Raw genomic sequence first — 17,646 nt, 5'->3', positions numbered from 1 at the left:
TGGTGGCACAATGGGGTAGGATGCAGCACTGCCAGCTAGCGGAGTTGCTTCAGTGAGAGTTTGATCTCCAGCCCCGGAGGTGACCACATGATGTGGCAGACCTCTCCTGACCTGCCCGCTGCTCCCCTCAGCAATGTACCTTGTCAGTCGGCCTGCTCTGCTCCCCACTCTGTGGCTGGTGAATCCTCTCATTGTCCCTGCACCTCTGGCTTGTACCCCAATTCTGTATGCATATTAAAAAAAGAAAGACCAACAGGTTAAATATTAAGTTAAAAAAAAAGACACAAAAGCAAACCAACAACTTGGGGAGTTCAAGATGACTTGAAATAAAGCACAAGGAATCCCACCACCATGATACAGCCCTGGGTTGGACCAGAACAACTCAACAGGTCTCCAGTTCATGAAAACTGCAGAACCAAGTATGTTCTGGTGTCAAGGACGGAGTCTGGACATGAACACACATACCTGGGTTGATATCACGCTTGAGTCTCTGAGCAGGTGCTGGTTTGTGGCTTGGGCAGAAGTGATCTGTCCTGGAAGTTGCGGGCTGGCCGAGAGCGGTGGCTGGGCTGCCGAGGCTGACCTCTGGGGGAGCTGTTGCTGGGCCTCAGGCCGCGGGGCACTGCTGAAACTCAGGGACACTGCTGGCTGCTGCAGAAACATCTGGAAGCAGAACAGGAACGCCTTTAAGGTGGGATCACCTATGCCTCCCAGGTCTTCTCTGTTCCTGTCCACGGAAAGAGGTCCACTCTCTTGATCGCTCTGCCCTGCCCCGGAATAGTTCACTTTCTCAGCATGGAGTCATGGATGCCTGTGATGCCGCAAGCACACTGCAGGGCCTGCAGTCAGAACAGTGGGCCTGAGAGAAACTGCCCTGCCTTCAAGACAGCTGCAGTCTGGCAACTGGGGGCTAACAGTGTGAAAGACGCTTCGATCCCTGAGGTCTATACCAACTGGATGCATCTGCGTGGAGTCTAGGCTGACACAGCAGTTTCTTATTAGAAGGGAGAAGGAAATGAATGATGGCAGAATAGTGGCAGGTGGCTGGCCAACCTGTGGCCTGGCTCTGTGAGGGTCCTGGCAAGGACCAAGCCCTGCGCCCAGGTCTGAATGTCTGACCAATGACCAGGGGTTGGTACTCAAATGAAGCTGGGCATGTCAGACCTAGAACTTCTGGCCATGCCAGCATGTCTGCCACTCATTAGGGGGAAGGCAAAGTGGAGGTGGTGTGACACAAGTCCATCACTTTAAAATGATGGTTACAATCAGCTTTCTAGTCATGTGAATCTCTGTGCATTTTGTTATCTAAGCTGTCTCAGACATCTAGGTTGACTATGATATATTATTAGCTTGGTGATTTTAATTTGAAAGGTTTAAGAGAATTCAATCAAGTTTGTAAAGTATGTTGAAGTATTTATGAGAATTTTGACTTACCTCACTTATAAGTTTGGTGTATTGGACTTAAAAGAATTGCTTAAGTGCTTAGGAAAATTCTACTTTTTAGGTTCATAAATCTGCCTTGTTAGATATATGACATTTTTGAAAGAAAGATATACTAAAAATTCAAATTAGTGGCTTTGTGTAGATAATACTGATTAAAACAATTTGTGAAATTTATAGCCTAATTTGACAGAAACAAAAACAAATAAGTGTATTGTTATTTCTAGACCAAATGAAGAGATTTGTAAATAAATTATGATCTGTAAATTGACTCTAAAAGATTAAGAAACAACTTTAATACTTTTAATAATAATTTAAATTTAAGGCCTATAACAAAAGCTCCTCTTGGCATTACAGATACTATTAATATCAGATTCTTGACCATGTTCCATTCCATTCTGGGCTTTTAGCTGTGAGTTGTCCAGAAGGTAGCTTCTCCTTCCAGTATCTGATTTTTTTAATCCCAATTTCTATCATTAGTGCAAGAACAACCTCATAGCTAGTACAGAATCAACATGCTAACACTGCGGAGTGGCAGGGGGTCCTGGAGCGGCGGACACAGCCACAAAGGTGGACCCACAGAGGAGCACCCAGAGATTGGTTCAGTCGTCGGGTTCCTCCATGGGGTGAGCACTGCACAAGGCCCAGCGTCAGTGGTGGCAGAGCTTGGACTGGGCTCACATCTAGTGTCCTTTCCATCTGGCCCCAATCTCCCTATTTCCCTTCATACCCCGACCCCGGCAGGGAAGCCTACAGTTTTGAAGAAAGCTCTGCCACTTAAATTAGGAAGAACTTTCTGGATATCCATCATCTCAGATTCAGGACCCATTCAGTACAGATTCAGTATGAGAATAAGCACATTGTGCAATCCCCTGGCTCTTATCCCCTGGCTTGCTTAGAGCACATAGGCTAACCTACTTTATCAACTCAGCAAAAACCCAATACCAAATAACATCCTTTGGGGGGGGGGAGGTAGGGTACAAATTATCTTTTGATTAGACTTCAAATAATTGTAAACTTTGTTTACTAAGGCAGTACAGTTTATCTTGAATCAGGAACTTTAGCACAAATTACAATCCTGCCATGTACTAGCAGTATGGACTTAGGCAATTTTCATTAACTTTTCAAAGTCTCAGTTTCCTCATGAATAAAACAGAGATGATAAAAGCACACAGCTAATAAAGGATTTAATGAAGTTTATGTTGAGACATCGTTATTGTAAGTGCTCAATAAATGTTAGAAAATAACATAATATTTAAAATTAATAAGGGAGACTTTTGCTCCCTTATTATGCAAAGAAAAGCAAACAATTTCTGCTTATAGCATATCAGAGATTCCTTTGTCTGCTACTCTGTCCACTGATGTATGCTCTTTGAAGGTAGAAACACTATTTCTGTCCACAGTGCCTAAGCCAGTGCTTGGTACATAATATTTGCCTGGTGGAGGGATGGGATAATGGGTGGGTGAATGGAATGGATGGAAGATGAATGGAAGAAAGGGAGGATGGATGGGTGGATCAGCACATGGATGAATGAACACATGGGTGGCAGGAAGGGAGGATACACGAAAGGATGAAAGAACTGATAAAGACACATTTGCCATGCTACAGGTGTCTGTCGAGACACTAAGTAGCCAGCAGAGGGCGCACATGCTCTCAAAAAGAGGGAGAGGCAGCTTTCCTGGACTGCCGGGTAACAGCCTTTCAGTAGATCTGCTTTCCCCATGGACCCTGGTCCGTGAGATCCACACAGGTGCCGACACCTGCCAACATCCCAGAGGCCCTCTCCTCATAATCAAATCTTTAAAAAAAAAAAAAAAACAGCACTCAGCAGGTATCACAGGAACACACTATAAAGCGCCACACTAATAAAGTAAAGTAAGCAAAGTCTACTATGTTCAGAAAAAGACTTCTGTGTGGGGCAATCCTGGTTTGTGGCTGTGCACACCCATAACTGTTTTACTGTCAAAAAAGCAGAATTTCATGGCTTAAGAAGATAGTTTTTTTTTTTTTAAAGAAGCCCCGAGGTCAATTTTATAGGAAGTACGAGGAAAAAAATGAGTTTCCTAATTCAAGTGGAAAAAGTTATAGAAAAGAAACTTCTCATTTTCTAGAACAAACCAAGCCTATGCTCAAAGAGGCTTACCTTATCTGCTTACTTTTACAAACGCTTCCTACAGAACATTTCAGAAGTACACAAAGTAGAGATATTGTTAGTGAAACACCCTCTGTCACCACTAGGCTCCGTTAATTATCCCTGCTTTGCCATTCTTATTCCATCTATTTATGTAAAAGAGTGGAATTTTTACTTGCTAATTCTTCATGCTTGAATCATAGTTTTTTTTTTTTTTTAACAACACATTTGGGCTGAATATTTTGGATGCATTCTATAAATCTTTAAACTTGCAAAAATATAAGAAGGCAGACAGCTTGAGGAAATGGTCTCTGGTTTGACACTCTGTGGATTTCCATGTTCTTTGGAAAATTCCATGACAAAGATGAAGTCATAAGAATGAAATCAGGGAAGGAACACACTGGAGACAATCTGTGGGCTTGATTTCACATCATCTCTTCCAGAGCTCAAGTGCGCTTGTGGCTTATGTGCTGTGGAGGTTAACAAAATGCACTGGTCTTAAGGAAGAAAATAGCATTTCTTCATCACAAGGAATGAAAGATAGAACCTTGTGTTTGTTGCCTGTTATTTTAGAATTCGACTTCCATGTTGAAAAGGCAGGCAGGAAATAGAAAAAGTCAGGGCTCTGAGGAGGATGTTCTACGCCTACCTTGCTTTTAGCACTTACTGGCTCAATTTCCCCCTTCCTGTCAGTGTAAAAATTCCATTCAAGGAACTGGGACTCAGGCAAGTTCTAGCAGTTGGGCCCTGCACCAGCCAGAGACTTATCGCTGGGGAAGAATCTGTTAAAAGGGGACTGACACCTGGTGGCTGTATTTCTTGGCATGTTAACAGCTGCATCAGTTTCGGGGGTATCTTGGAGCGGTACAGGGAGAGCAGCAGGGTTCTGCATGTGGCCAGGCTTTCTTAGCAGAGCCTGTGGGACACTCCGAGGGCACAAGTGTCTTGGGGGGAGCAGAGTGGGGAGTGTGTCTTTGCTGGGATCTGTTCTCCTTAAGTGAGGAAAAAACTGTGGGCCCGGGGCTGTGGGAGGGCAGTGAGGGCCTGGAAAGTCTTCCTGGACAAGCCCCAGAGAGCACCCCGAGGCAGGATGCCTGCACTGGGGCCTCACTGCCTGCCACTCGGCACCATCCTGCTTTAATTTCAGCTCAACACTCACCAGCCTGTTCTTTGAACGGGACCTCTGTGCCCAGCGCCCTGAGCGTCTGTGGGCTCCAGGAGCTGTGTCTGTGTGGATGGGGAGGTGGGGGAGGGTAGAGACTATTCTCTTATTTCCCCAGGGATCTCTTCCACTTCCTCTGTCTCTCCCAAAAGGGTTGCACATGCCAAGAACTCTCAGGGCTGACTTAAGGTTAGCTAGAATTATGTTTGCAATTAAAGGTTGTGTCAAAAGAATACACACTGGCCGAAAAATAGTCTGGGGCTGATGTAGGTGAAACGTGGTAAACATAACTTTTTATGAAAGAGGTCCAATATATCCAAAACTTCTTCCTCCAAGAAGACTCTCAAATGGACTCAGAGCAGTGACACCTGGGGGAGGGCGTCTTAGTGAAAAGCTGTTCCTGTCAGAGCATGTACCGTCTCAGCTGCCATGCCACAAATGGGGTGGCCTGGAGGCACCAGGCTGCTGACCTCCAGATAGCCTCTCGGGGTGCAAGTACAAAGATCGTCATTTCCCATGTCCCCTTGAGCCATGTTTTGGACGAGATGACACAGAGGAGCCTGACGGAGCCGTGACAGCAAAGTCACACAGGGTGCCGAGCACTCATACCGCCTCTCCGCGCCCCAGGATGGAGCCAGCCCCGGGGCCAGGGACCCACCACCACACCCATGAGTGAATGGAGGTGACACAGCAAGTATGTGTGTGCTGCAGACCGAGGGATGAGTGAAGAGGATGCTATGAGGATAGCAAGTTTGGCCTGCAGGAGGGTCGAGGAGGTGGGGTTCACTCTTGGGCACTGTTGAATGTGTTTGTAAGTAGAGAGACTTGGAGGAAGCCCTGTCTGTCCTGAGAGGGTGGACCCATTGCAGATCTGGGGTGGAGGGGTGAGGGGGTAGAGTGAGTGCCCTGCTCAGGAAGGGGCATCGCCACCTGGACGTTGGAGTCCTGGACCAGGCAGAGCTGCTCCTGGATCTTGTGGAGCTCCTCCTGCTGCCACCGGATGTTGGCCTGCAGCACACGCGTCCGCTGCTCCAGCTGGTCTTTGATGGTCTGGAACATGCTGAACTGTGCTGAAAACTTCAAGGTGGAGTCAAAAGACATAATGAGATGAAAAAGTTATTTCAACCTTGCAGACAGGTGTTGGTTGCTGCTGTTCTTCGCGACCCTGTCCACTTTCATTTTCCATCCCACATCGCCCTTTTTACAGCCCTAATGAGTGCCCCACTGCTGGAGAGCTGGGCAGTGCGAGGGGCCCGGAAGAGGCTGGTCATCCAGGGGTCCCTGTGTGAGGTCCCTCAGGCCCATCGGAATGCTCAGGTCTCCTTGACTGCACTGTGGCCTGGAGGGGCACAGAATCAGGACAGGACTCTAAGCAATGCTTATAGGCGGGTAGTCCAAATTTGGTCAGACAAGTAGTTTTGGTGGTGAGTGTCAGGAGGAGGACATTCCCCGCTTCTTTCCTATCTAGGGCATCACAATTGCATGTGACAGCTTTGTAGGCAATTTTGGGACCCATCATCCTAAATCTGATCCTGGCAAGTGGGGCTCTCTGTAAGAACTCCCGAATGAGCTTGAATTTGGGGGTACTTTTCACTGAAGCCTGGGGCCAGGGAGGCCTTTTCATTGCCCCTCACTTTCTCAGGCTCGCTTTGTGGTGATGTGCTTCTTAGAAAGCTACACAAAGAGGAACTAAGGAGAATAACAAGACAATCACCTAACATTTCCCGAGGATAACACTGGCAGAGGATGACCTTGTTGGGGAGACATGAATATCTGCTTTGCACAGCAGTGCTGTCTCCCCTTCTTTGAGCTTTTCTATGCCTCCCTGGGAGGGAGGGTTGACTTTGGGACTATCTTGCAGGTGATCTCCAGGTCACCACCTGTCTGTCTCAACACAAGGTTTCTTCTTGCAGGAGACACATGGTTAGTAAAGGGATATAGGGGGGTGAGGGGAGGAGGGTGCTGACCACTGCACTCTGGATTCATCCCATTTCTTCAAGAAAATGAGTTTGATGCACTTGGACAGATTCTATTCTTTTTTCCCTCTCTCTTCTTCTCTCTTAATGATTTAAACTCCATGCTTCCAGTCTCTGTCTCAACAACCTGTTTCTTACCCACTGTCTCCTGCAAACTCCTCCTCCTCTCTTTTCTTCTGACTCCTCTGCCCTTTGACCCTTCCCCTAACATGTGGAAAAAAAAAAGAGCCTAGAAGAGCTTAGAACACACAGATAGGCTATATTTGAGGATAAAACAACTACAGCTTTTGGGGCAAATTAAAGACCAGCGAGACCAACAATGGCAGGTACTGCCTGTTTCTGAGACAGAACTTGGCAGTCTTGCCCACATGAGCAGCAGTGGGGTGCTCGGACTCCACCCTAGAGAGGTTGTGACTCCTCAGAAGTCACACAGCAGTCACAGAAAAATATGAACCCTGAGTCAGGAGCTGAGTGAAGCTGAGACGTTTCACCCCTCCCAGCCCCAGTCCCATCTCAACCAGAGTGCTTTTGACATCAGACTTCTTTTAAAAGAAAGGAGCTGTGTTAAGTGCAAGTTTAAAAATATGCCCATCTGAACCACAGAAATCTCAATTAGAATGTAACTAATCAAAGCACTAGGCTGGGATTCTGAAAAAGAATTTGGTGGAGAAAGAAAACAAGCTATATCAGGTATTTAACTTAAAAAAAAAAAAAGGAGAAGAAGAAAAGACACACAGAAGCCTTTGTGGTGGGTTCCCCTAGGCAGGAAAAGTCAGTGCTCTGCCTCCCAGTGCCGTGGAGAGTGGGGCTCTGTGAGTGCTTGCTAGCTCCCAGGGCAGAACAGCAAGGAGAGCTGGGCACCCCGATGGGGAGGGCCCAAAGGCTAGTTACCGCTAAATGAGCCTCACTTCCTCTAGGCACACAGGCCCCTGGCATTAGTCTCTTATTACAGTCTTGACTGTGGTCTTTTGGATAAGGGCATCCACTCTAACGAGAGGCATTCTAGTAACACAACAAGGAAGTCAAACCACCAGTTGTGCAGGCAATCAATTCCCAGAATTTGGAGGTTATCTTCCCCCTTGTCCTGGGCACTCTAATGAGAACATCCAGAGTTCAGAGAAAACTGGAGAAGTCAGTGTGTCACCTGGGGTAGACAAGAAGAGCGGTCTGCACGTGAAGGTCAGCACTACGCAAGAATGTCTTAGAGGATATGGCGATTAGGAAACACAGTCCACCTGATAGGTAAGAACTGTACGATGAATGAAAATGAGGTTCCGTAAGTAAACAATCAGAATTCCGAAAGGACCTTCATCATCTCCTTATGTATTGTAAAATATACAAACTCTTTACTAGCAAGACCCAGATGTTTAAAGTAATGCCCCTTTCATGTGTCACTGGGTTGGAAGAGTTACAAATTTCATACCAATGTGCCTTGAATACTCAAAGAGGAAAATGCTCTTGCAGCTTTCTTTCCTACCTCTTGGGGATGCACAGTTTTTATTAGTCGACTGTGTGGGTAGGTAGCTTTTAGCTCCACACTCAAACCTGACTCTAGCAAGGAGCATATGCTTGCAGGTGTCTTTCTGTTCTAGGAAGCCACCAGAGCCCACTGCTAGCAGGCATATGTTGGGAAAGGGTTTCCTACAGGGTGACAGGTCTGCCCCAAGACAGATGTTTACACTTGGCAAACATGTCGCCAGTGGCACATGTTGGTGACCCATCACCTGGGATTCCTTGTGGTCAGTAAGTGGGGTAAAGCTAAGGGCCTCTGAGCTCTCCCTGGTGGCACAATGGGTTAGCACTGCATTATGAAGCACCCTGAAGCCACCATAGTATGAGTTCGATCCCCGGCCAGGGAGCTGACCCACTTGGCGCGGCAGACCTCTTCCGACTCTCAGCAGTGTACTTTGTCAATCTGCCTATTCTGCTCCTCACTCTGTCTCTGGTGAAGCCTCTCACCTACCTCTAGCCTGTACCCCAGTTCTGTAATCATAAGTAAATAAATCTTAAAAAAAAAAGCTAAGGGCCTCACAGAGGAATTGGTCCGTGCTCAGGGAAGCATGTGCAGCCACAGTCACAGACTGAGTGGCTGTATCATTCTGCCTCGATTGCCAGGTCTCAAGCATGTCAGACATTTCCTAAACTCCCCTCTTCCCTACTGACTCTACCTCTCCACCTGGCAACCTCCGATCAAGCCTTCCAGGCCCAACTCTGGTGTCACCTCCTCGGGAAAGCCATGTATTCTATAAAACACACGCTGCCATGGGTAGTGTCTCTGCTTATCTGCCCACCTCCCCCTTGAACTCCAGCACTCACAGCAAGGGCCATGATACAAGCATCTTTGCAGCCCTCATGCTCACTCACTCACTCACTGACCCAAATAGTAACTCACTGAGTGTTGTTGAAACAAGGAAGGAATTACTCAGCAAAGCTGTGATCCTTTTTTATTTTTTTTAAAAACAAATGTGATATTTATAGTACTAGACTCACAGATTTTAGATCCTAGCAGAGTCTTCTTATGATATTTGACCTAATTTAGACCTTTTCTAAAATATCATGGCCAATTTGGAGTCTAAAAAAAATGAGAGCAACACGGAAAAGTGGCAAAGAGGTGAACAAAGACTATTAAGAAAACTGAGAAACAGACAATGAAGAAGAGGACAGGGAGGATGGGTCTGGAGAAGGATGGAGGAGGGGACAGGTGCAGGATGACGTTCACGGCTCCACAGGGCCACCTGCACCTGTGAGAACATTGGGAGGCACTTTGCCCGGTTCTACCGGGGTTTGGTACCTATGTGCATGGTCCGTATTAGCACCAGTGCCCCGCACACTCAAAGGACTGCCATGCATGCTGTGCAGGGAAGGGCCACCACCAGCTCTCCCTTTCCCTGAGCCCCAGATTCACCTGTGCCATGGGGGTAGGTGGACTCTGCAAGATGGTCTGAGGCAGGAGCTGCTGCGTGAGGTCACAGGACGGTGGGGCCTGCGGAAGAGAGGGCTTTGTTAACAAACACTGCTTCTGCATCAGGGCTGCGGTACAGGGGTGTGGCCGCGGGGCAGCTGACAGAGGGGGCTTTTTTTGATCTAGACTGAGCTCATTTCCACGTAGGATATGGTCCCTGGGGACCCTGGGAAAAGGTCAGACAGCAAGCCATGCTGTGGCCCTCATAGGGCATGGAGTCAGAGCCGACACGCTGCCGGTGAGGAGCACAGGGTGCCGCTGGGCCAGCCTGCTGTCACTGGGCTGCCTTGCCCCCATGGGTTCTGCAGGGCCACTGCTATCTGCAGGGACTGGCCAGCTCCCATGACCTCCCCTTGGTGCCTCCGGTTCTAGACTCTATTCTTGCTGGACTGGGTGGGTCGGGTAGCTCTTCTCTCTAACTGAAAAGTTCTTGGCTATGTCACTGAGCAGAGTGAAGGTGGCTGTGCTATAACTGGCATGGGCTGGGGGTGTGGGCTTTCCCTTTCTGATTGGACAGACACACAGGTGGACAGACACACTGTGCACACCTACAGCCAAGAACTCAACTGGGCAGGGGAGTTGGTGGAATTTCACCAGACTCTGCCTGGAATTTATAGGACTCCTGAGTTAGAGACCTGGTTTTCTGATCACTCGAGTGGGCAGGTGGACAGGCAGGTAGGGTTAATAATTTGTAGAAAACATTAACAATATTCTCCACTTCATAGGTCATTTTGAGTTTTTAAAAGAAAAGGATTCTTCTGTACTTATTCCCAAATTGCCCCTGACTATGAAAAGCAGCCAAAATGGCAAGTGTCACCCAGAGCAACACTGGGGGGAAACGACAGCAAGGGATCTTGTTTAGAATACAAAATCCCAGGCACACGGCTGAACCAACCACTGGTTTTGGCTCTGCCGATCTGTTCCCCAGCACTGCTGGGAGGACATGGAGGCAAAAAGAGTCAGCCTGGACAGCTGGGCCTGGGAACAATGGCAGTCACCACTTCCAAGCACATCTACCAGTGGCCGGAGAGAGAGGGGTCCTTGTCATGCTCTGTTTGGAAAGGAACATGTCACCAAGCCTTTCAAGCAGACTGTGCACAATTCCTACGGTGACAGCAGGCAGGGAGGGGGCACGTTTTGTCCCATCTTCAAAGGGCCCATGAGAGGTTGCAGGAAGGGGTTGCAGCCCTCTGGACATGACCTCTACCATTCTTGGACCCTTCTCTCATGAGGGGAGGGGGTCTGTCTCCTCCTCCGGATGAGCCTGTGACTGCTTTGACTAAGATGGTAAGATGGGGTTTCCAAGATTAGGTCATAGAAGGCCAGGCAGCCTCTGCCTGACTCTCCAGGAAAAAGCTCCCTCTCAAGATAGTTCCTCTGGGAGACCAGTTGACTCAGAGGAGAAGCCAGGGGCATGGAGATGCTTGGGCAAGCCAATGGTGGATGGCCTCAGCTCTGCCCACCTTCAGCCAGGCCAGCCAAGGTGTTGAACATGTGAGGGTAGACAACTTGGGATGTGGGTTTCCAGCCCTGGCTAGTGAGGCCTCTGACACTTGAAGCAGACCGAAGCTGTCTTTACCAGACCTGTTTCTGAACTCTTGGCCCAGAATCCATGAACATGAAAAAACGACTGTTGCTTTATGTCTCTTGGTTGGTTATTACCTGGCACTAGAGAACTGTGTATCAGTGATTCTGCAGACAGCTTACGTGCTTTCTAGAGGCCATTGACTGACGTTCTGGAAAGGCTGACACCCATCAGAGACAGTGCCTCATATAGCAGAAGTACATTTTCGTCAACACTAAGCTTCCTAAGCATTCTGCTGCAGTGAAATGAAATCTAAAGCAGGAAGTTCCTATGCCTGTGCCCCTGGGAAGAGTTGGAGGTGGGACTCCAGGCTTGAGGTTTTGAGTTTTCTCTTTAAAAGTCATTTAGATTTTGTATTCGATGGCTGTACAGCCCTGTTAACTTGGGTAAGGAAATATGTAAAACTAGTTGCCAGTTAGATGACCTGCTGACCACTCCATGGCACACATCCCAGCCTGCCACTCCACACTATAAAGCTCCAAGTAGAATTGGTTCTCTGGGAAGATAAGCGTCTGTCCTGGGCCTTGCAGGCCACAGCACTGTAGCACACGCTGGCTGGGAAGTTTGGGGTGATGCACATACCTGCACTGTAGTCGTCTGGCTGAGCCCTGGCACAGGGAGCTCTTGGCGCAGGGTGGCTGATCTTGGCAAAGCAGTGGCACTGGCCTCAGCTATCAGCTCGCCTGGGGTGGCTGTCAGAAAGCAACAAATGACCTTCCTTACTCAACCTTACTTAACAGCTTCCTTATCAAAAGATCAGTGGCCATGCTGTGTATGAAACTAGGGCTTGAGTGGAATCTCTGATAAAGGAGGCCCAGCATGAATGGAAGTGGTCTCAGGAGCCAAGGAAGTTCTGCCCGCTTTCAATCTGGCCTGGGAGCAGGTAGAGGACCAAGCAAACCATCTCCAAACTCCCTTCCACCGCTTGGTTCAACCACTGGTGCAATCACATCTCTCCCCAGAGTTACTAAGACTGGCTCAGATATCTGTCCCCATATCACTCACTTTACGTCTGCTCTCTGCAGCATGGGCCAGCTACAGTGTGGAGGCGTAGAGGCAGGAAGCTGACGGGCAAAGAAGCAGGAATGGGAAGTACTGGCGACTTCTGCTGCTGGGCCTGGACTTGCCTGTACCCTCCTATGGCCTGGGACCCTTCAAAGAACTCTCCCTCTCCTGCTCCCATTCCACGGGTGATCACCTCAACCCCCTTCTGTGGAGTCAAACTTACAGGCAGGCTCTGACAGGGCAGTGTGCGAGGATTTGTGGGAACTTCTTGAGGATGGGGACGGTGAGTGACTGGTGTTAAGGCCCGAGGTGCCCATGTCAAGTGCATTAAAGTGCTGCTGGGGTTCCAGAGTTGAGCCTTTGTCCTGGAACACAAACACAGAGACCACATTTCAGAACAGGAGTAATGGGAATGAATTGCAACACAGTAGTTCTCCTTAAATAGCTGTAAAAAAAAAAAAATTGAAGTCTGTTGAGAGAAACCTCATAGCTGTTTGAGGATAATTTCCAACATATTCAGGTGGAATGCTTACATGTATGTCATGTGGATGTTTTCAAAAGGCTATAGCTTATAAGCAGTATTTATCACATTTTTTTTTCACTTTTTGTTTTGATTTTTAAAAATATTTACAACTTTGCATTCCCCCCCTCCCCATCCCCAACCAAATTGTCACCTCACTGGCCAGAATCTTTACTTTCTGGGGTAGGTAAGAGGTAGATTCTCGACGTAAGGTTTGCTCATGTAGTATGGTCATATGGTCCCTGGAGTACAGAACAGGCAAAAAGACAGTGGCTCTGGGGGATCCTCTCACACCCTGCACCTCTGCCTGCACCCCAGTTCTTGTATGCATAAATAAAAATAAATCTTAAAACAAAAAAGACAATGGCCTCCTCTCTTCTCACCCTGGGAAGCTACTTGATTCCAATCCCATGATGCCTCTGCCTCCAGTAGAGTGCAAGGAGAAAGCAAGTGTGCCCTCCCAGCTCTGCAGGCCGGCTCAGGGAGCACAGGTGTTTAGAAAACACGATACTTTTGAAGCCAAAGAAACGCTACGATAACTCCCAGAAGCATACTCCCACTCAGACCTAGAAGAAGAGCGAGTTCCTTGGCATCCAGAGGGCCACTTAAGATTGGCCACGTCTGGTGGTCTCAGGTGTTTATCCCCGAGGTGTGAGCCTGTGTGGCTTCTCTGTCTTTTCAGTCATGGCTTCCTTGAGGGTGGAGTGGGCCCAAGTAGGGCTGGGGTGATTAATGTGTGATCTTCAGGCCTCAGCACAAAATGAAATGACGGGATGTGTCTGGAGTTGTCGTTTAACGTCTATTGTGAGACTCTGCAGCTTGGTCATGGAACCTCTCCTAAACCAGACCCTGAGAAAGGGCCCTATGGCCCCTCGCCATTTGTGAAGTCAGCAGAGAAATAAATCCTGGAAGTGACAGTAGGCAATGAGAAGCTTTCACTGTCATCTGACAAGGCCGCACATAACATCCAATCATGGGGATTCACATTTTACTAAAGCATTGTTCAGTGACATATTTTAAATGAGAACAACAACAACAACAACACTGGCCCATTACTACCACTCCTTTGAAAAGCACCATGTGGTGCTTTTACTGTAGAAGGGGTGTCTTAAACCCTGGCAGTCTGAGGTTGTATTTATGTGTTTGTATATACATGCATTTACGAGAAGTTCTACCAGGCTCAGGGATTCCCAAAGGATTATAAACCTCACTCATGAATTTCTGGCTGTGATGGATGGCGTGTCTAACACCTGCCTATTAACAGCTTAATTCCATCCTCGGACGTGCTACATGATGTATTGTGTGACAGAGCACGGTAATAAACACCTCTATAAACACTGACAGGCACGTCGCTCAGGACGTTGGTGATGCATCACCAAACACCGAATCACCACGTGGCCTAACCTGCCACCAGAGCGGACTCTGCAGAACCCTTCTGCTCTTTAAAACTGGTCTCTCTGCTCCCCACTCAGTCCTCATGGAACAGAGCAGCTTTTGTTGGACCACTGCTGCGGTCGCCGTCTCTGGCCAAAGACTTTGGATTCTAGGTCACTGGGCAGCCTGGAACTTGAACCATATTTCATCAATTCTGAGAGGCACTTTCCCCCCACAATTTGGCCTAGCTAAATCGGGGTGTGTCTTTCAGTTAATGAAAACAGATTCTTATTTCACAGATTGACTGGCATTCTCTCTCTTAGTGGGAAATAAAATAATGGTGGGTCTTCTATTGATAGCTCCTTGTTTTGATGATTTACAACACACCCTCTTTTTCTCCCAACTTCTGTGTCTGTTTGAATGAAGAATGACCTTTGAGGAAATGGGCTGTCTACTGGTGGATGGTCTTCCAGTTTCCCTTGAGTTTTCTGAGCAGAGAAGGGGAGCCTGGCTGGAGGGGACGAAATAGGCTGGGCTTTGTGATGGGAAAACTTTTCACCAGTAGAATTCCCTGATATGAAACTGGTTCTGTCATGGCTGCTAAGACCCTCAGACACACTGAGATAGTGCACCCTGTTAATGACGATATGGAGGGGGCTTCTGGGGCAGTAGATTCCTGAGATGCCTGAGTCCTGGAGGTGCCGGGAGGAGAGAGAGTAGAAATCCTCCGAACCATGACTTGAGTCCTTACCCAGCTCTAGAGTGCTAGACCTCAGTGCACTTGGGTGTGTTAGCTAAGATCTCCACGTGCTTCTGGCTTTGCTGGAAGAATGAGGACAAGAATAGAGACATCTTGAGTGATAAATCACTGAGCATGTATCTGAGCTTAGTAAGGGTGATCTGCTGTTTTTGTTATTATTTTTATTAGCATCACAGCTTCTTATTATTACAACTCACAGAGGGTCTGTTTCACCAACATTTGCCTTTAATCATCTGGCAGGGATCGGCCTACCTTTAGCACTGAAGGGTGGATGGCTTCAGATGGCGGGTCTTCCAAGGCCAGCTCCTGCCTCCTTTCCACCCGAACATCTGCGTAACTGGGGGTGGGGGGGTGGGAGGAATCGAGAAACCACAGTTGGAGGTGGGACATGGCAGGATGACAACACTGAAGGCGGTTTCTGCGGAATAGCCACTCCCAGGGTCTCATCACAAAAGAGATCAGTCTTGCTTGTTCAGGGAAGGAGTTTGATTCTAAATTCCACTGATGTGATTTCCAATGTTACATTCAGAATACACTCCCTTCTAGAGTATTTTTATTCCCTTTTTCTTTACTTTTCTCTCATCTCCAAATGTCTAACATAACTGTCTTTGAAAACATATTTTAATTCACAGGAATAGGGTAAAGTCTCCACATATTAGAAAGTCTATTCAGATGCATATGAACAAGTAACACAAAACTTTTAGGCTATTGCAATCTTTAGAAAACTTTGTCTCTAACAAACCTAGAACCAGTTAGACTCAGACCAATAACTAGCCTGTGGACCCACTTTCAAATAATGTGGGTAAGTCAATTCAATGAGGTGATGGCCAAAGTACCCAGCCGTGGCCCTTGCCTCATGTGTGGAGATGTAGCCTGGGGAGGGTGACTGGTTCTTGAGGCCAGGATGCTTGTTAGCTTATTTGTTTACTCTGTTCACTCCCTACTTTATCTGAGAATTTCTTTCTAAGATACAGAGGAAATGCAGATAGTGGGCAGAGTCTAGAATATAAGATATTGATGTTGTCCAGACTTCCCCAGGGGCAGAGGCACCCTTTGGCAAAAGTTTGGGCTATGTGGCAGTGGCTGGGACTGGCCATTGGAGTCAGAAACCACTGGCTGCCAGCACCCAAGGATGGGCTATGAAACCAAGATCAAGTCCCTAAGTGTGGGCACACTGCGTGATGATCAGGGCCCAGCCGAGGAAAACTAGCATTTTTCATCTCTCCTTTCTCCCTGCCTATCAAAGAAGCATGCCTTACTCGAAGCTAATACACATGAGTGTGTGTGTACTAACACATATGACACAAATGTGCATATATACTGGAGACACTATGCATTTATATGTATGTCTACATATACCTACCAAAACGTAGCGTGTGTGTGTAGTATTGAAATGAAGACAAAATGGATGCAATGATATCAGATCCCAAGAACACAGAAGAGAAAGGAAACATGCCTGCACTTTTCTCTGACATTTGTCTTTATAGACACAGCAGGCTTATAATCACCTTGAGCTGAGCTTCAAGGCTGGCTGGAGTTAGGAGACACAAATGCAGAAGAGGGGGGCTACCCACAGGGAAGGGGCCCCTGACAGGGAAGGGGCCTATCGACAGAGATTTCATACTCCAGTTCTCTGGAGAAATGTCTCCATATATTGCTTTATGTAGGAACTACCCTGTCACTGGCCAATAAAGTTTAGACGAGTTCACTTTTCTTTGCCCTTAGCCTTCTCCTTAGCCAGTTAACATTTAACGCTTTTGTTTTCAACTCTGGTCCCCCCAAACTAATAACCTCATTCTCTTTTCAATTAGGAAGGCAAATTTGAGTTTACCTCTTACCTCCTTGCCAACTGATCTGTAGTAAAGTTTGCTTTCCTTTTTCAAAACTTGATTCATGGTATCAGTTTCTGCACTTTGGGTGGTGAGCTCATTGCTCAGTAATATCATATGTATGTCAAGCTGCCATCTATTTGGGATATATATGCATAAGTAAAATGCACAACACATGTGTATCTATTGTCTTCATAGATATTTTACATGTGTGTACAATGCAGCCCTCCTCTTTTTTCTTTGTTTTCCTCAAATGCTCTTCTCTAGATCACTTTAAAACTTCTTGTATTCTTAACATTTCTGCAGTGGGTGGGGGAGGAAGACTGGCTTGCTCCCTCACCTTCTGGAGCTGTGACCTTGCATAAGCTGCTTCTCTGCACTGCTGGCTGTGTTCCCTCCCCTCCCATCCTGGGGCTGAGGGCCTTCCAAGGCCACCCTACGGCCAGGAACCTCCCCCACTGGCAGCCCGGCTCTTTTTCCCCCCAATACTGTCTTTGCTGCCAGCAGGGGTTTTTAAGGCATTAAAAATAAAGGGGAATATGTGTTTGAGTTATTTAGAGGCAAAATTTTAATTTTCTTTTCAAAACACGACAAGAGAAGGCTGGGGGGTGGATGGAGATGAGGGAAAAATATGTAAGTAGGTCAGTGAAGCAGTCACTTACTAAGTAATATCCTGGCAGCCAGAAAGAGTTCATGGGGCTTTCAAAGGAAGGCCCCGAAGGAAGTCTCAGCCCTGGGAGAACAGAGCTGGGTGTGTACCTGGAAGGGAGCTGAGCGCTGGGGAGAGTTCTGTTAACTGCAGAAGGTAGCCCTGGCCAGCTGGAGAATTCAGCTGCTCAGAAATTGGGACCAGCTGAGGTGACTGGGTCTGGCTCAGCTGTCAGGGTCCCCCCCGCCCCCC

At 47.5% G+C, this 17,646-nt stretch overlaps 1 protein-coding gene across 1 annotated transcript in view; it reads right to left on the bottom strand.

Annotated features, from left to right (window-relative positions):
- Nucleotides 1-17,646, bottom strand: part of NPAS2 (neuronal PAS domain protein 2) — a 69,969-nt gene that overhangs the window by 9,939 nt on the left and 42,384 nt on the right. The window contains exons 10-15 of the mRNA XM_012727310.1: nucleotides 15,169-15,253; nucleotides 12,486-12,627; nucleotides 11,840-11,949; nucleotides 9,616-9,693; nucleotides 5,665-5,811; nucleotides 466-663 (exon numbers count right to left, since the gene is read on the bottom strand). Coding sequence (XP_012582764.1) covers nucleotides 466-663; nucleotides 5,665-5,811; nucleotides 9,616-9,693; nucleotides 11,840-11,949; nucleotides 12,486-12,627; nucleotides 15,169-15,253 — 760 coding nt within the window. The remainder of the gene's footprint in view (nucleotides 1-465; nucleotides 664-5,664; nucleotides 5,812-9,615; nucleotides 9,694-11,839; nucleotides 11,950-12,485; nucleotides 12,628-15,168; nucleotides 15,254-17,646) is intronic.

The sequence above is a fragment of the Condylura cristata genome, unplaced genomic scaffold (genome assembly GCF_000260355.1).
Source record: "Condylura cristata isolate star-nosed mole 26May11 unplaced genomic scaffold, ConCri1.0 scaffold00020, whole genome shotgun sequence".
Lineage (NCBI taxonomy): Eukaryota > Metazoa > Chordata > Mammalia > Eulipotyphla > Talpidae > Condylura > Condylura cristata.
The sequence above is the reverse complement of the archived record's forward strand: the minus strand, read 5'-3'. Positions and strand labels throughout refer to the sequence as shown.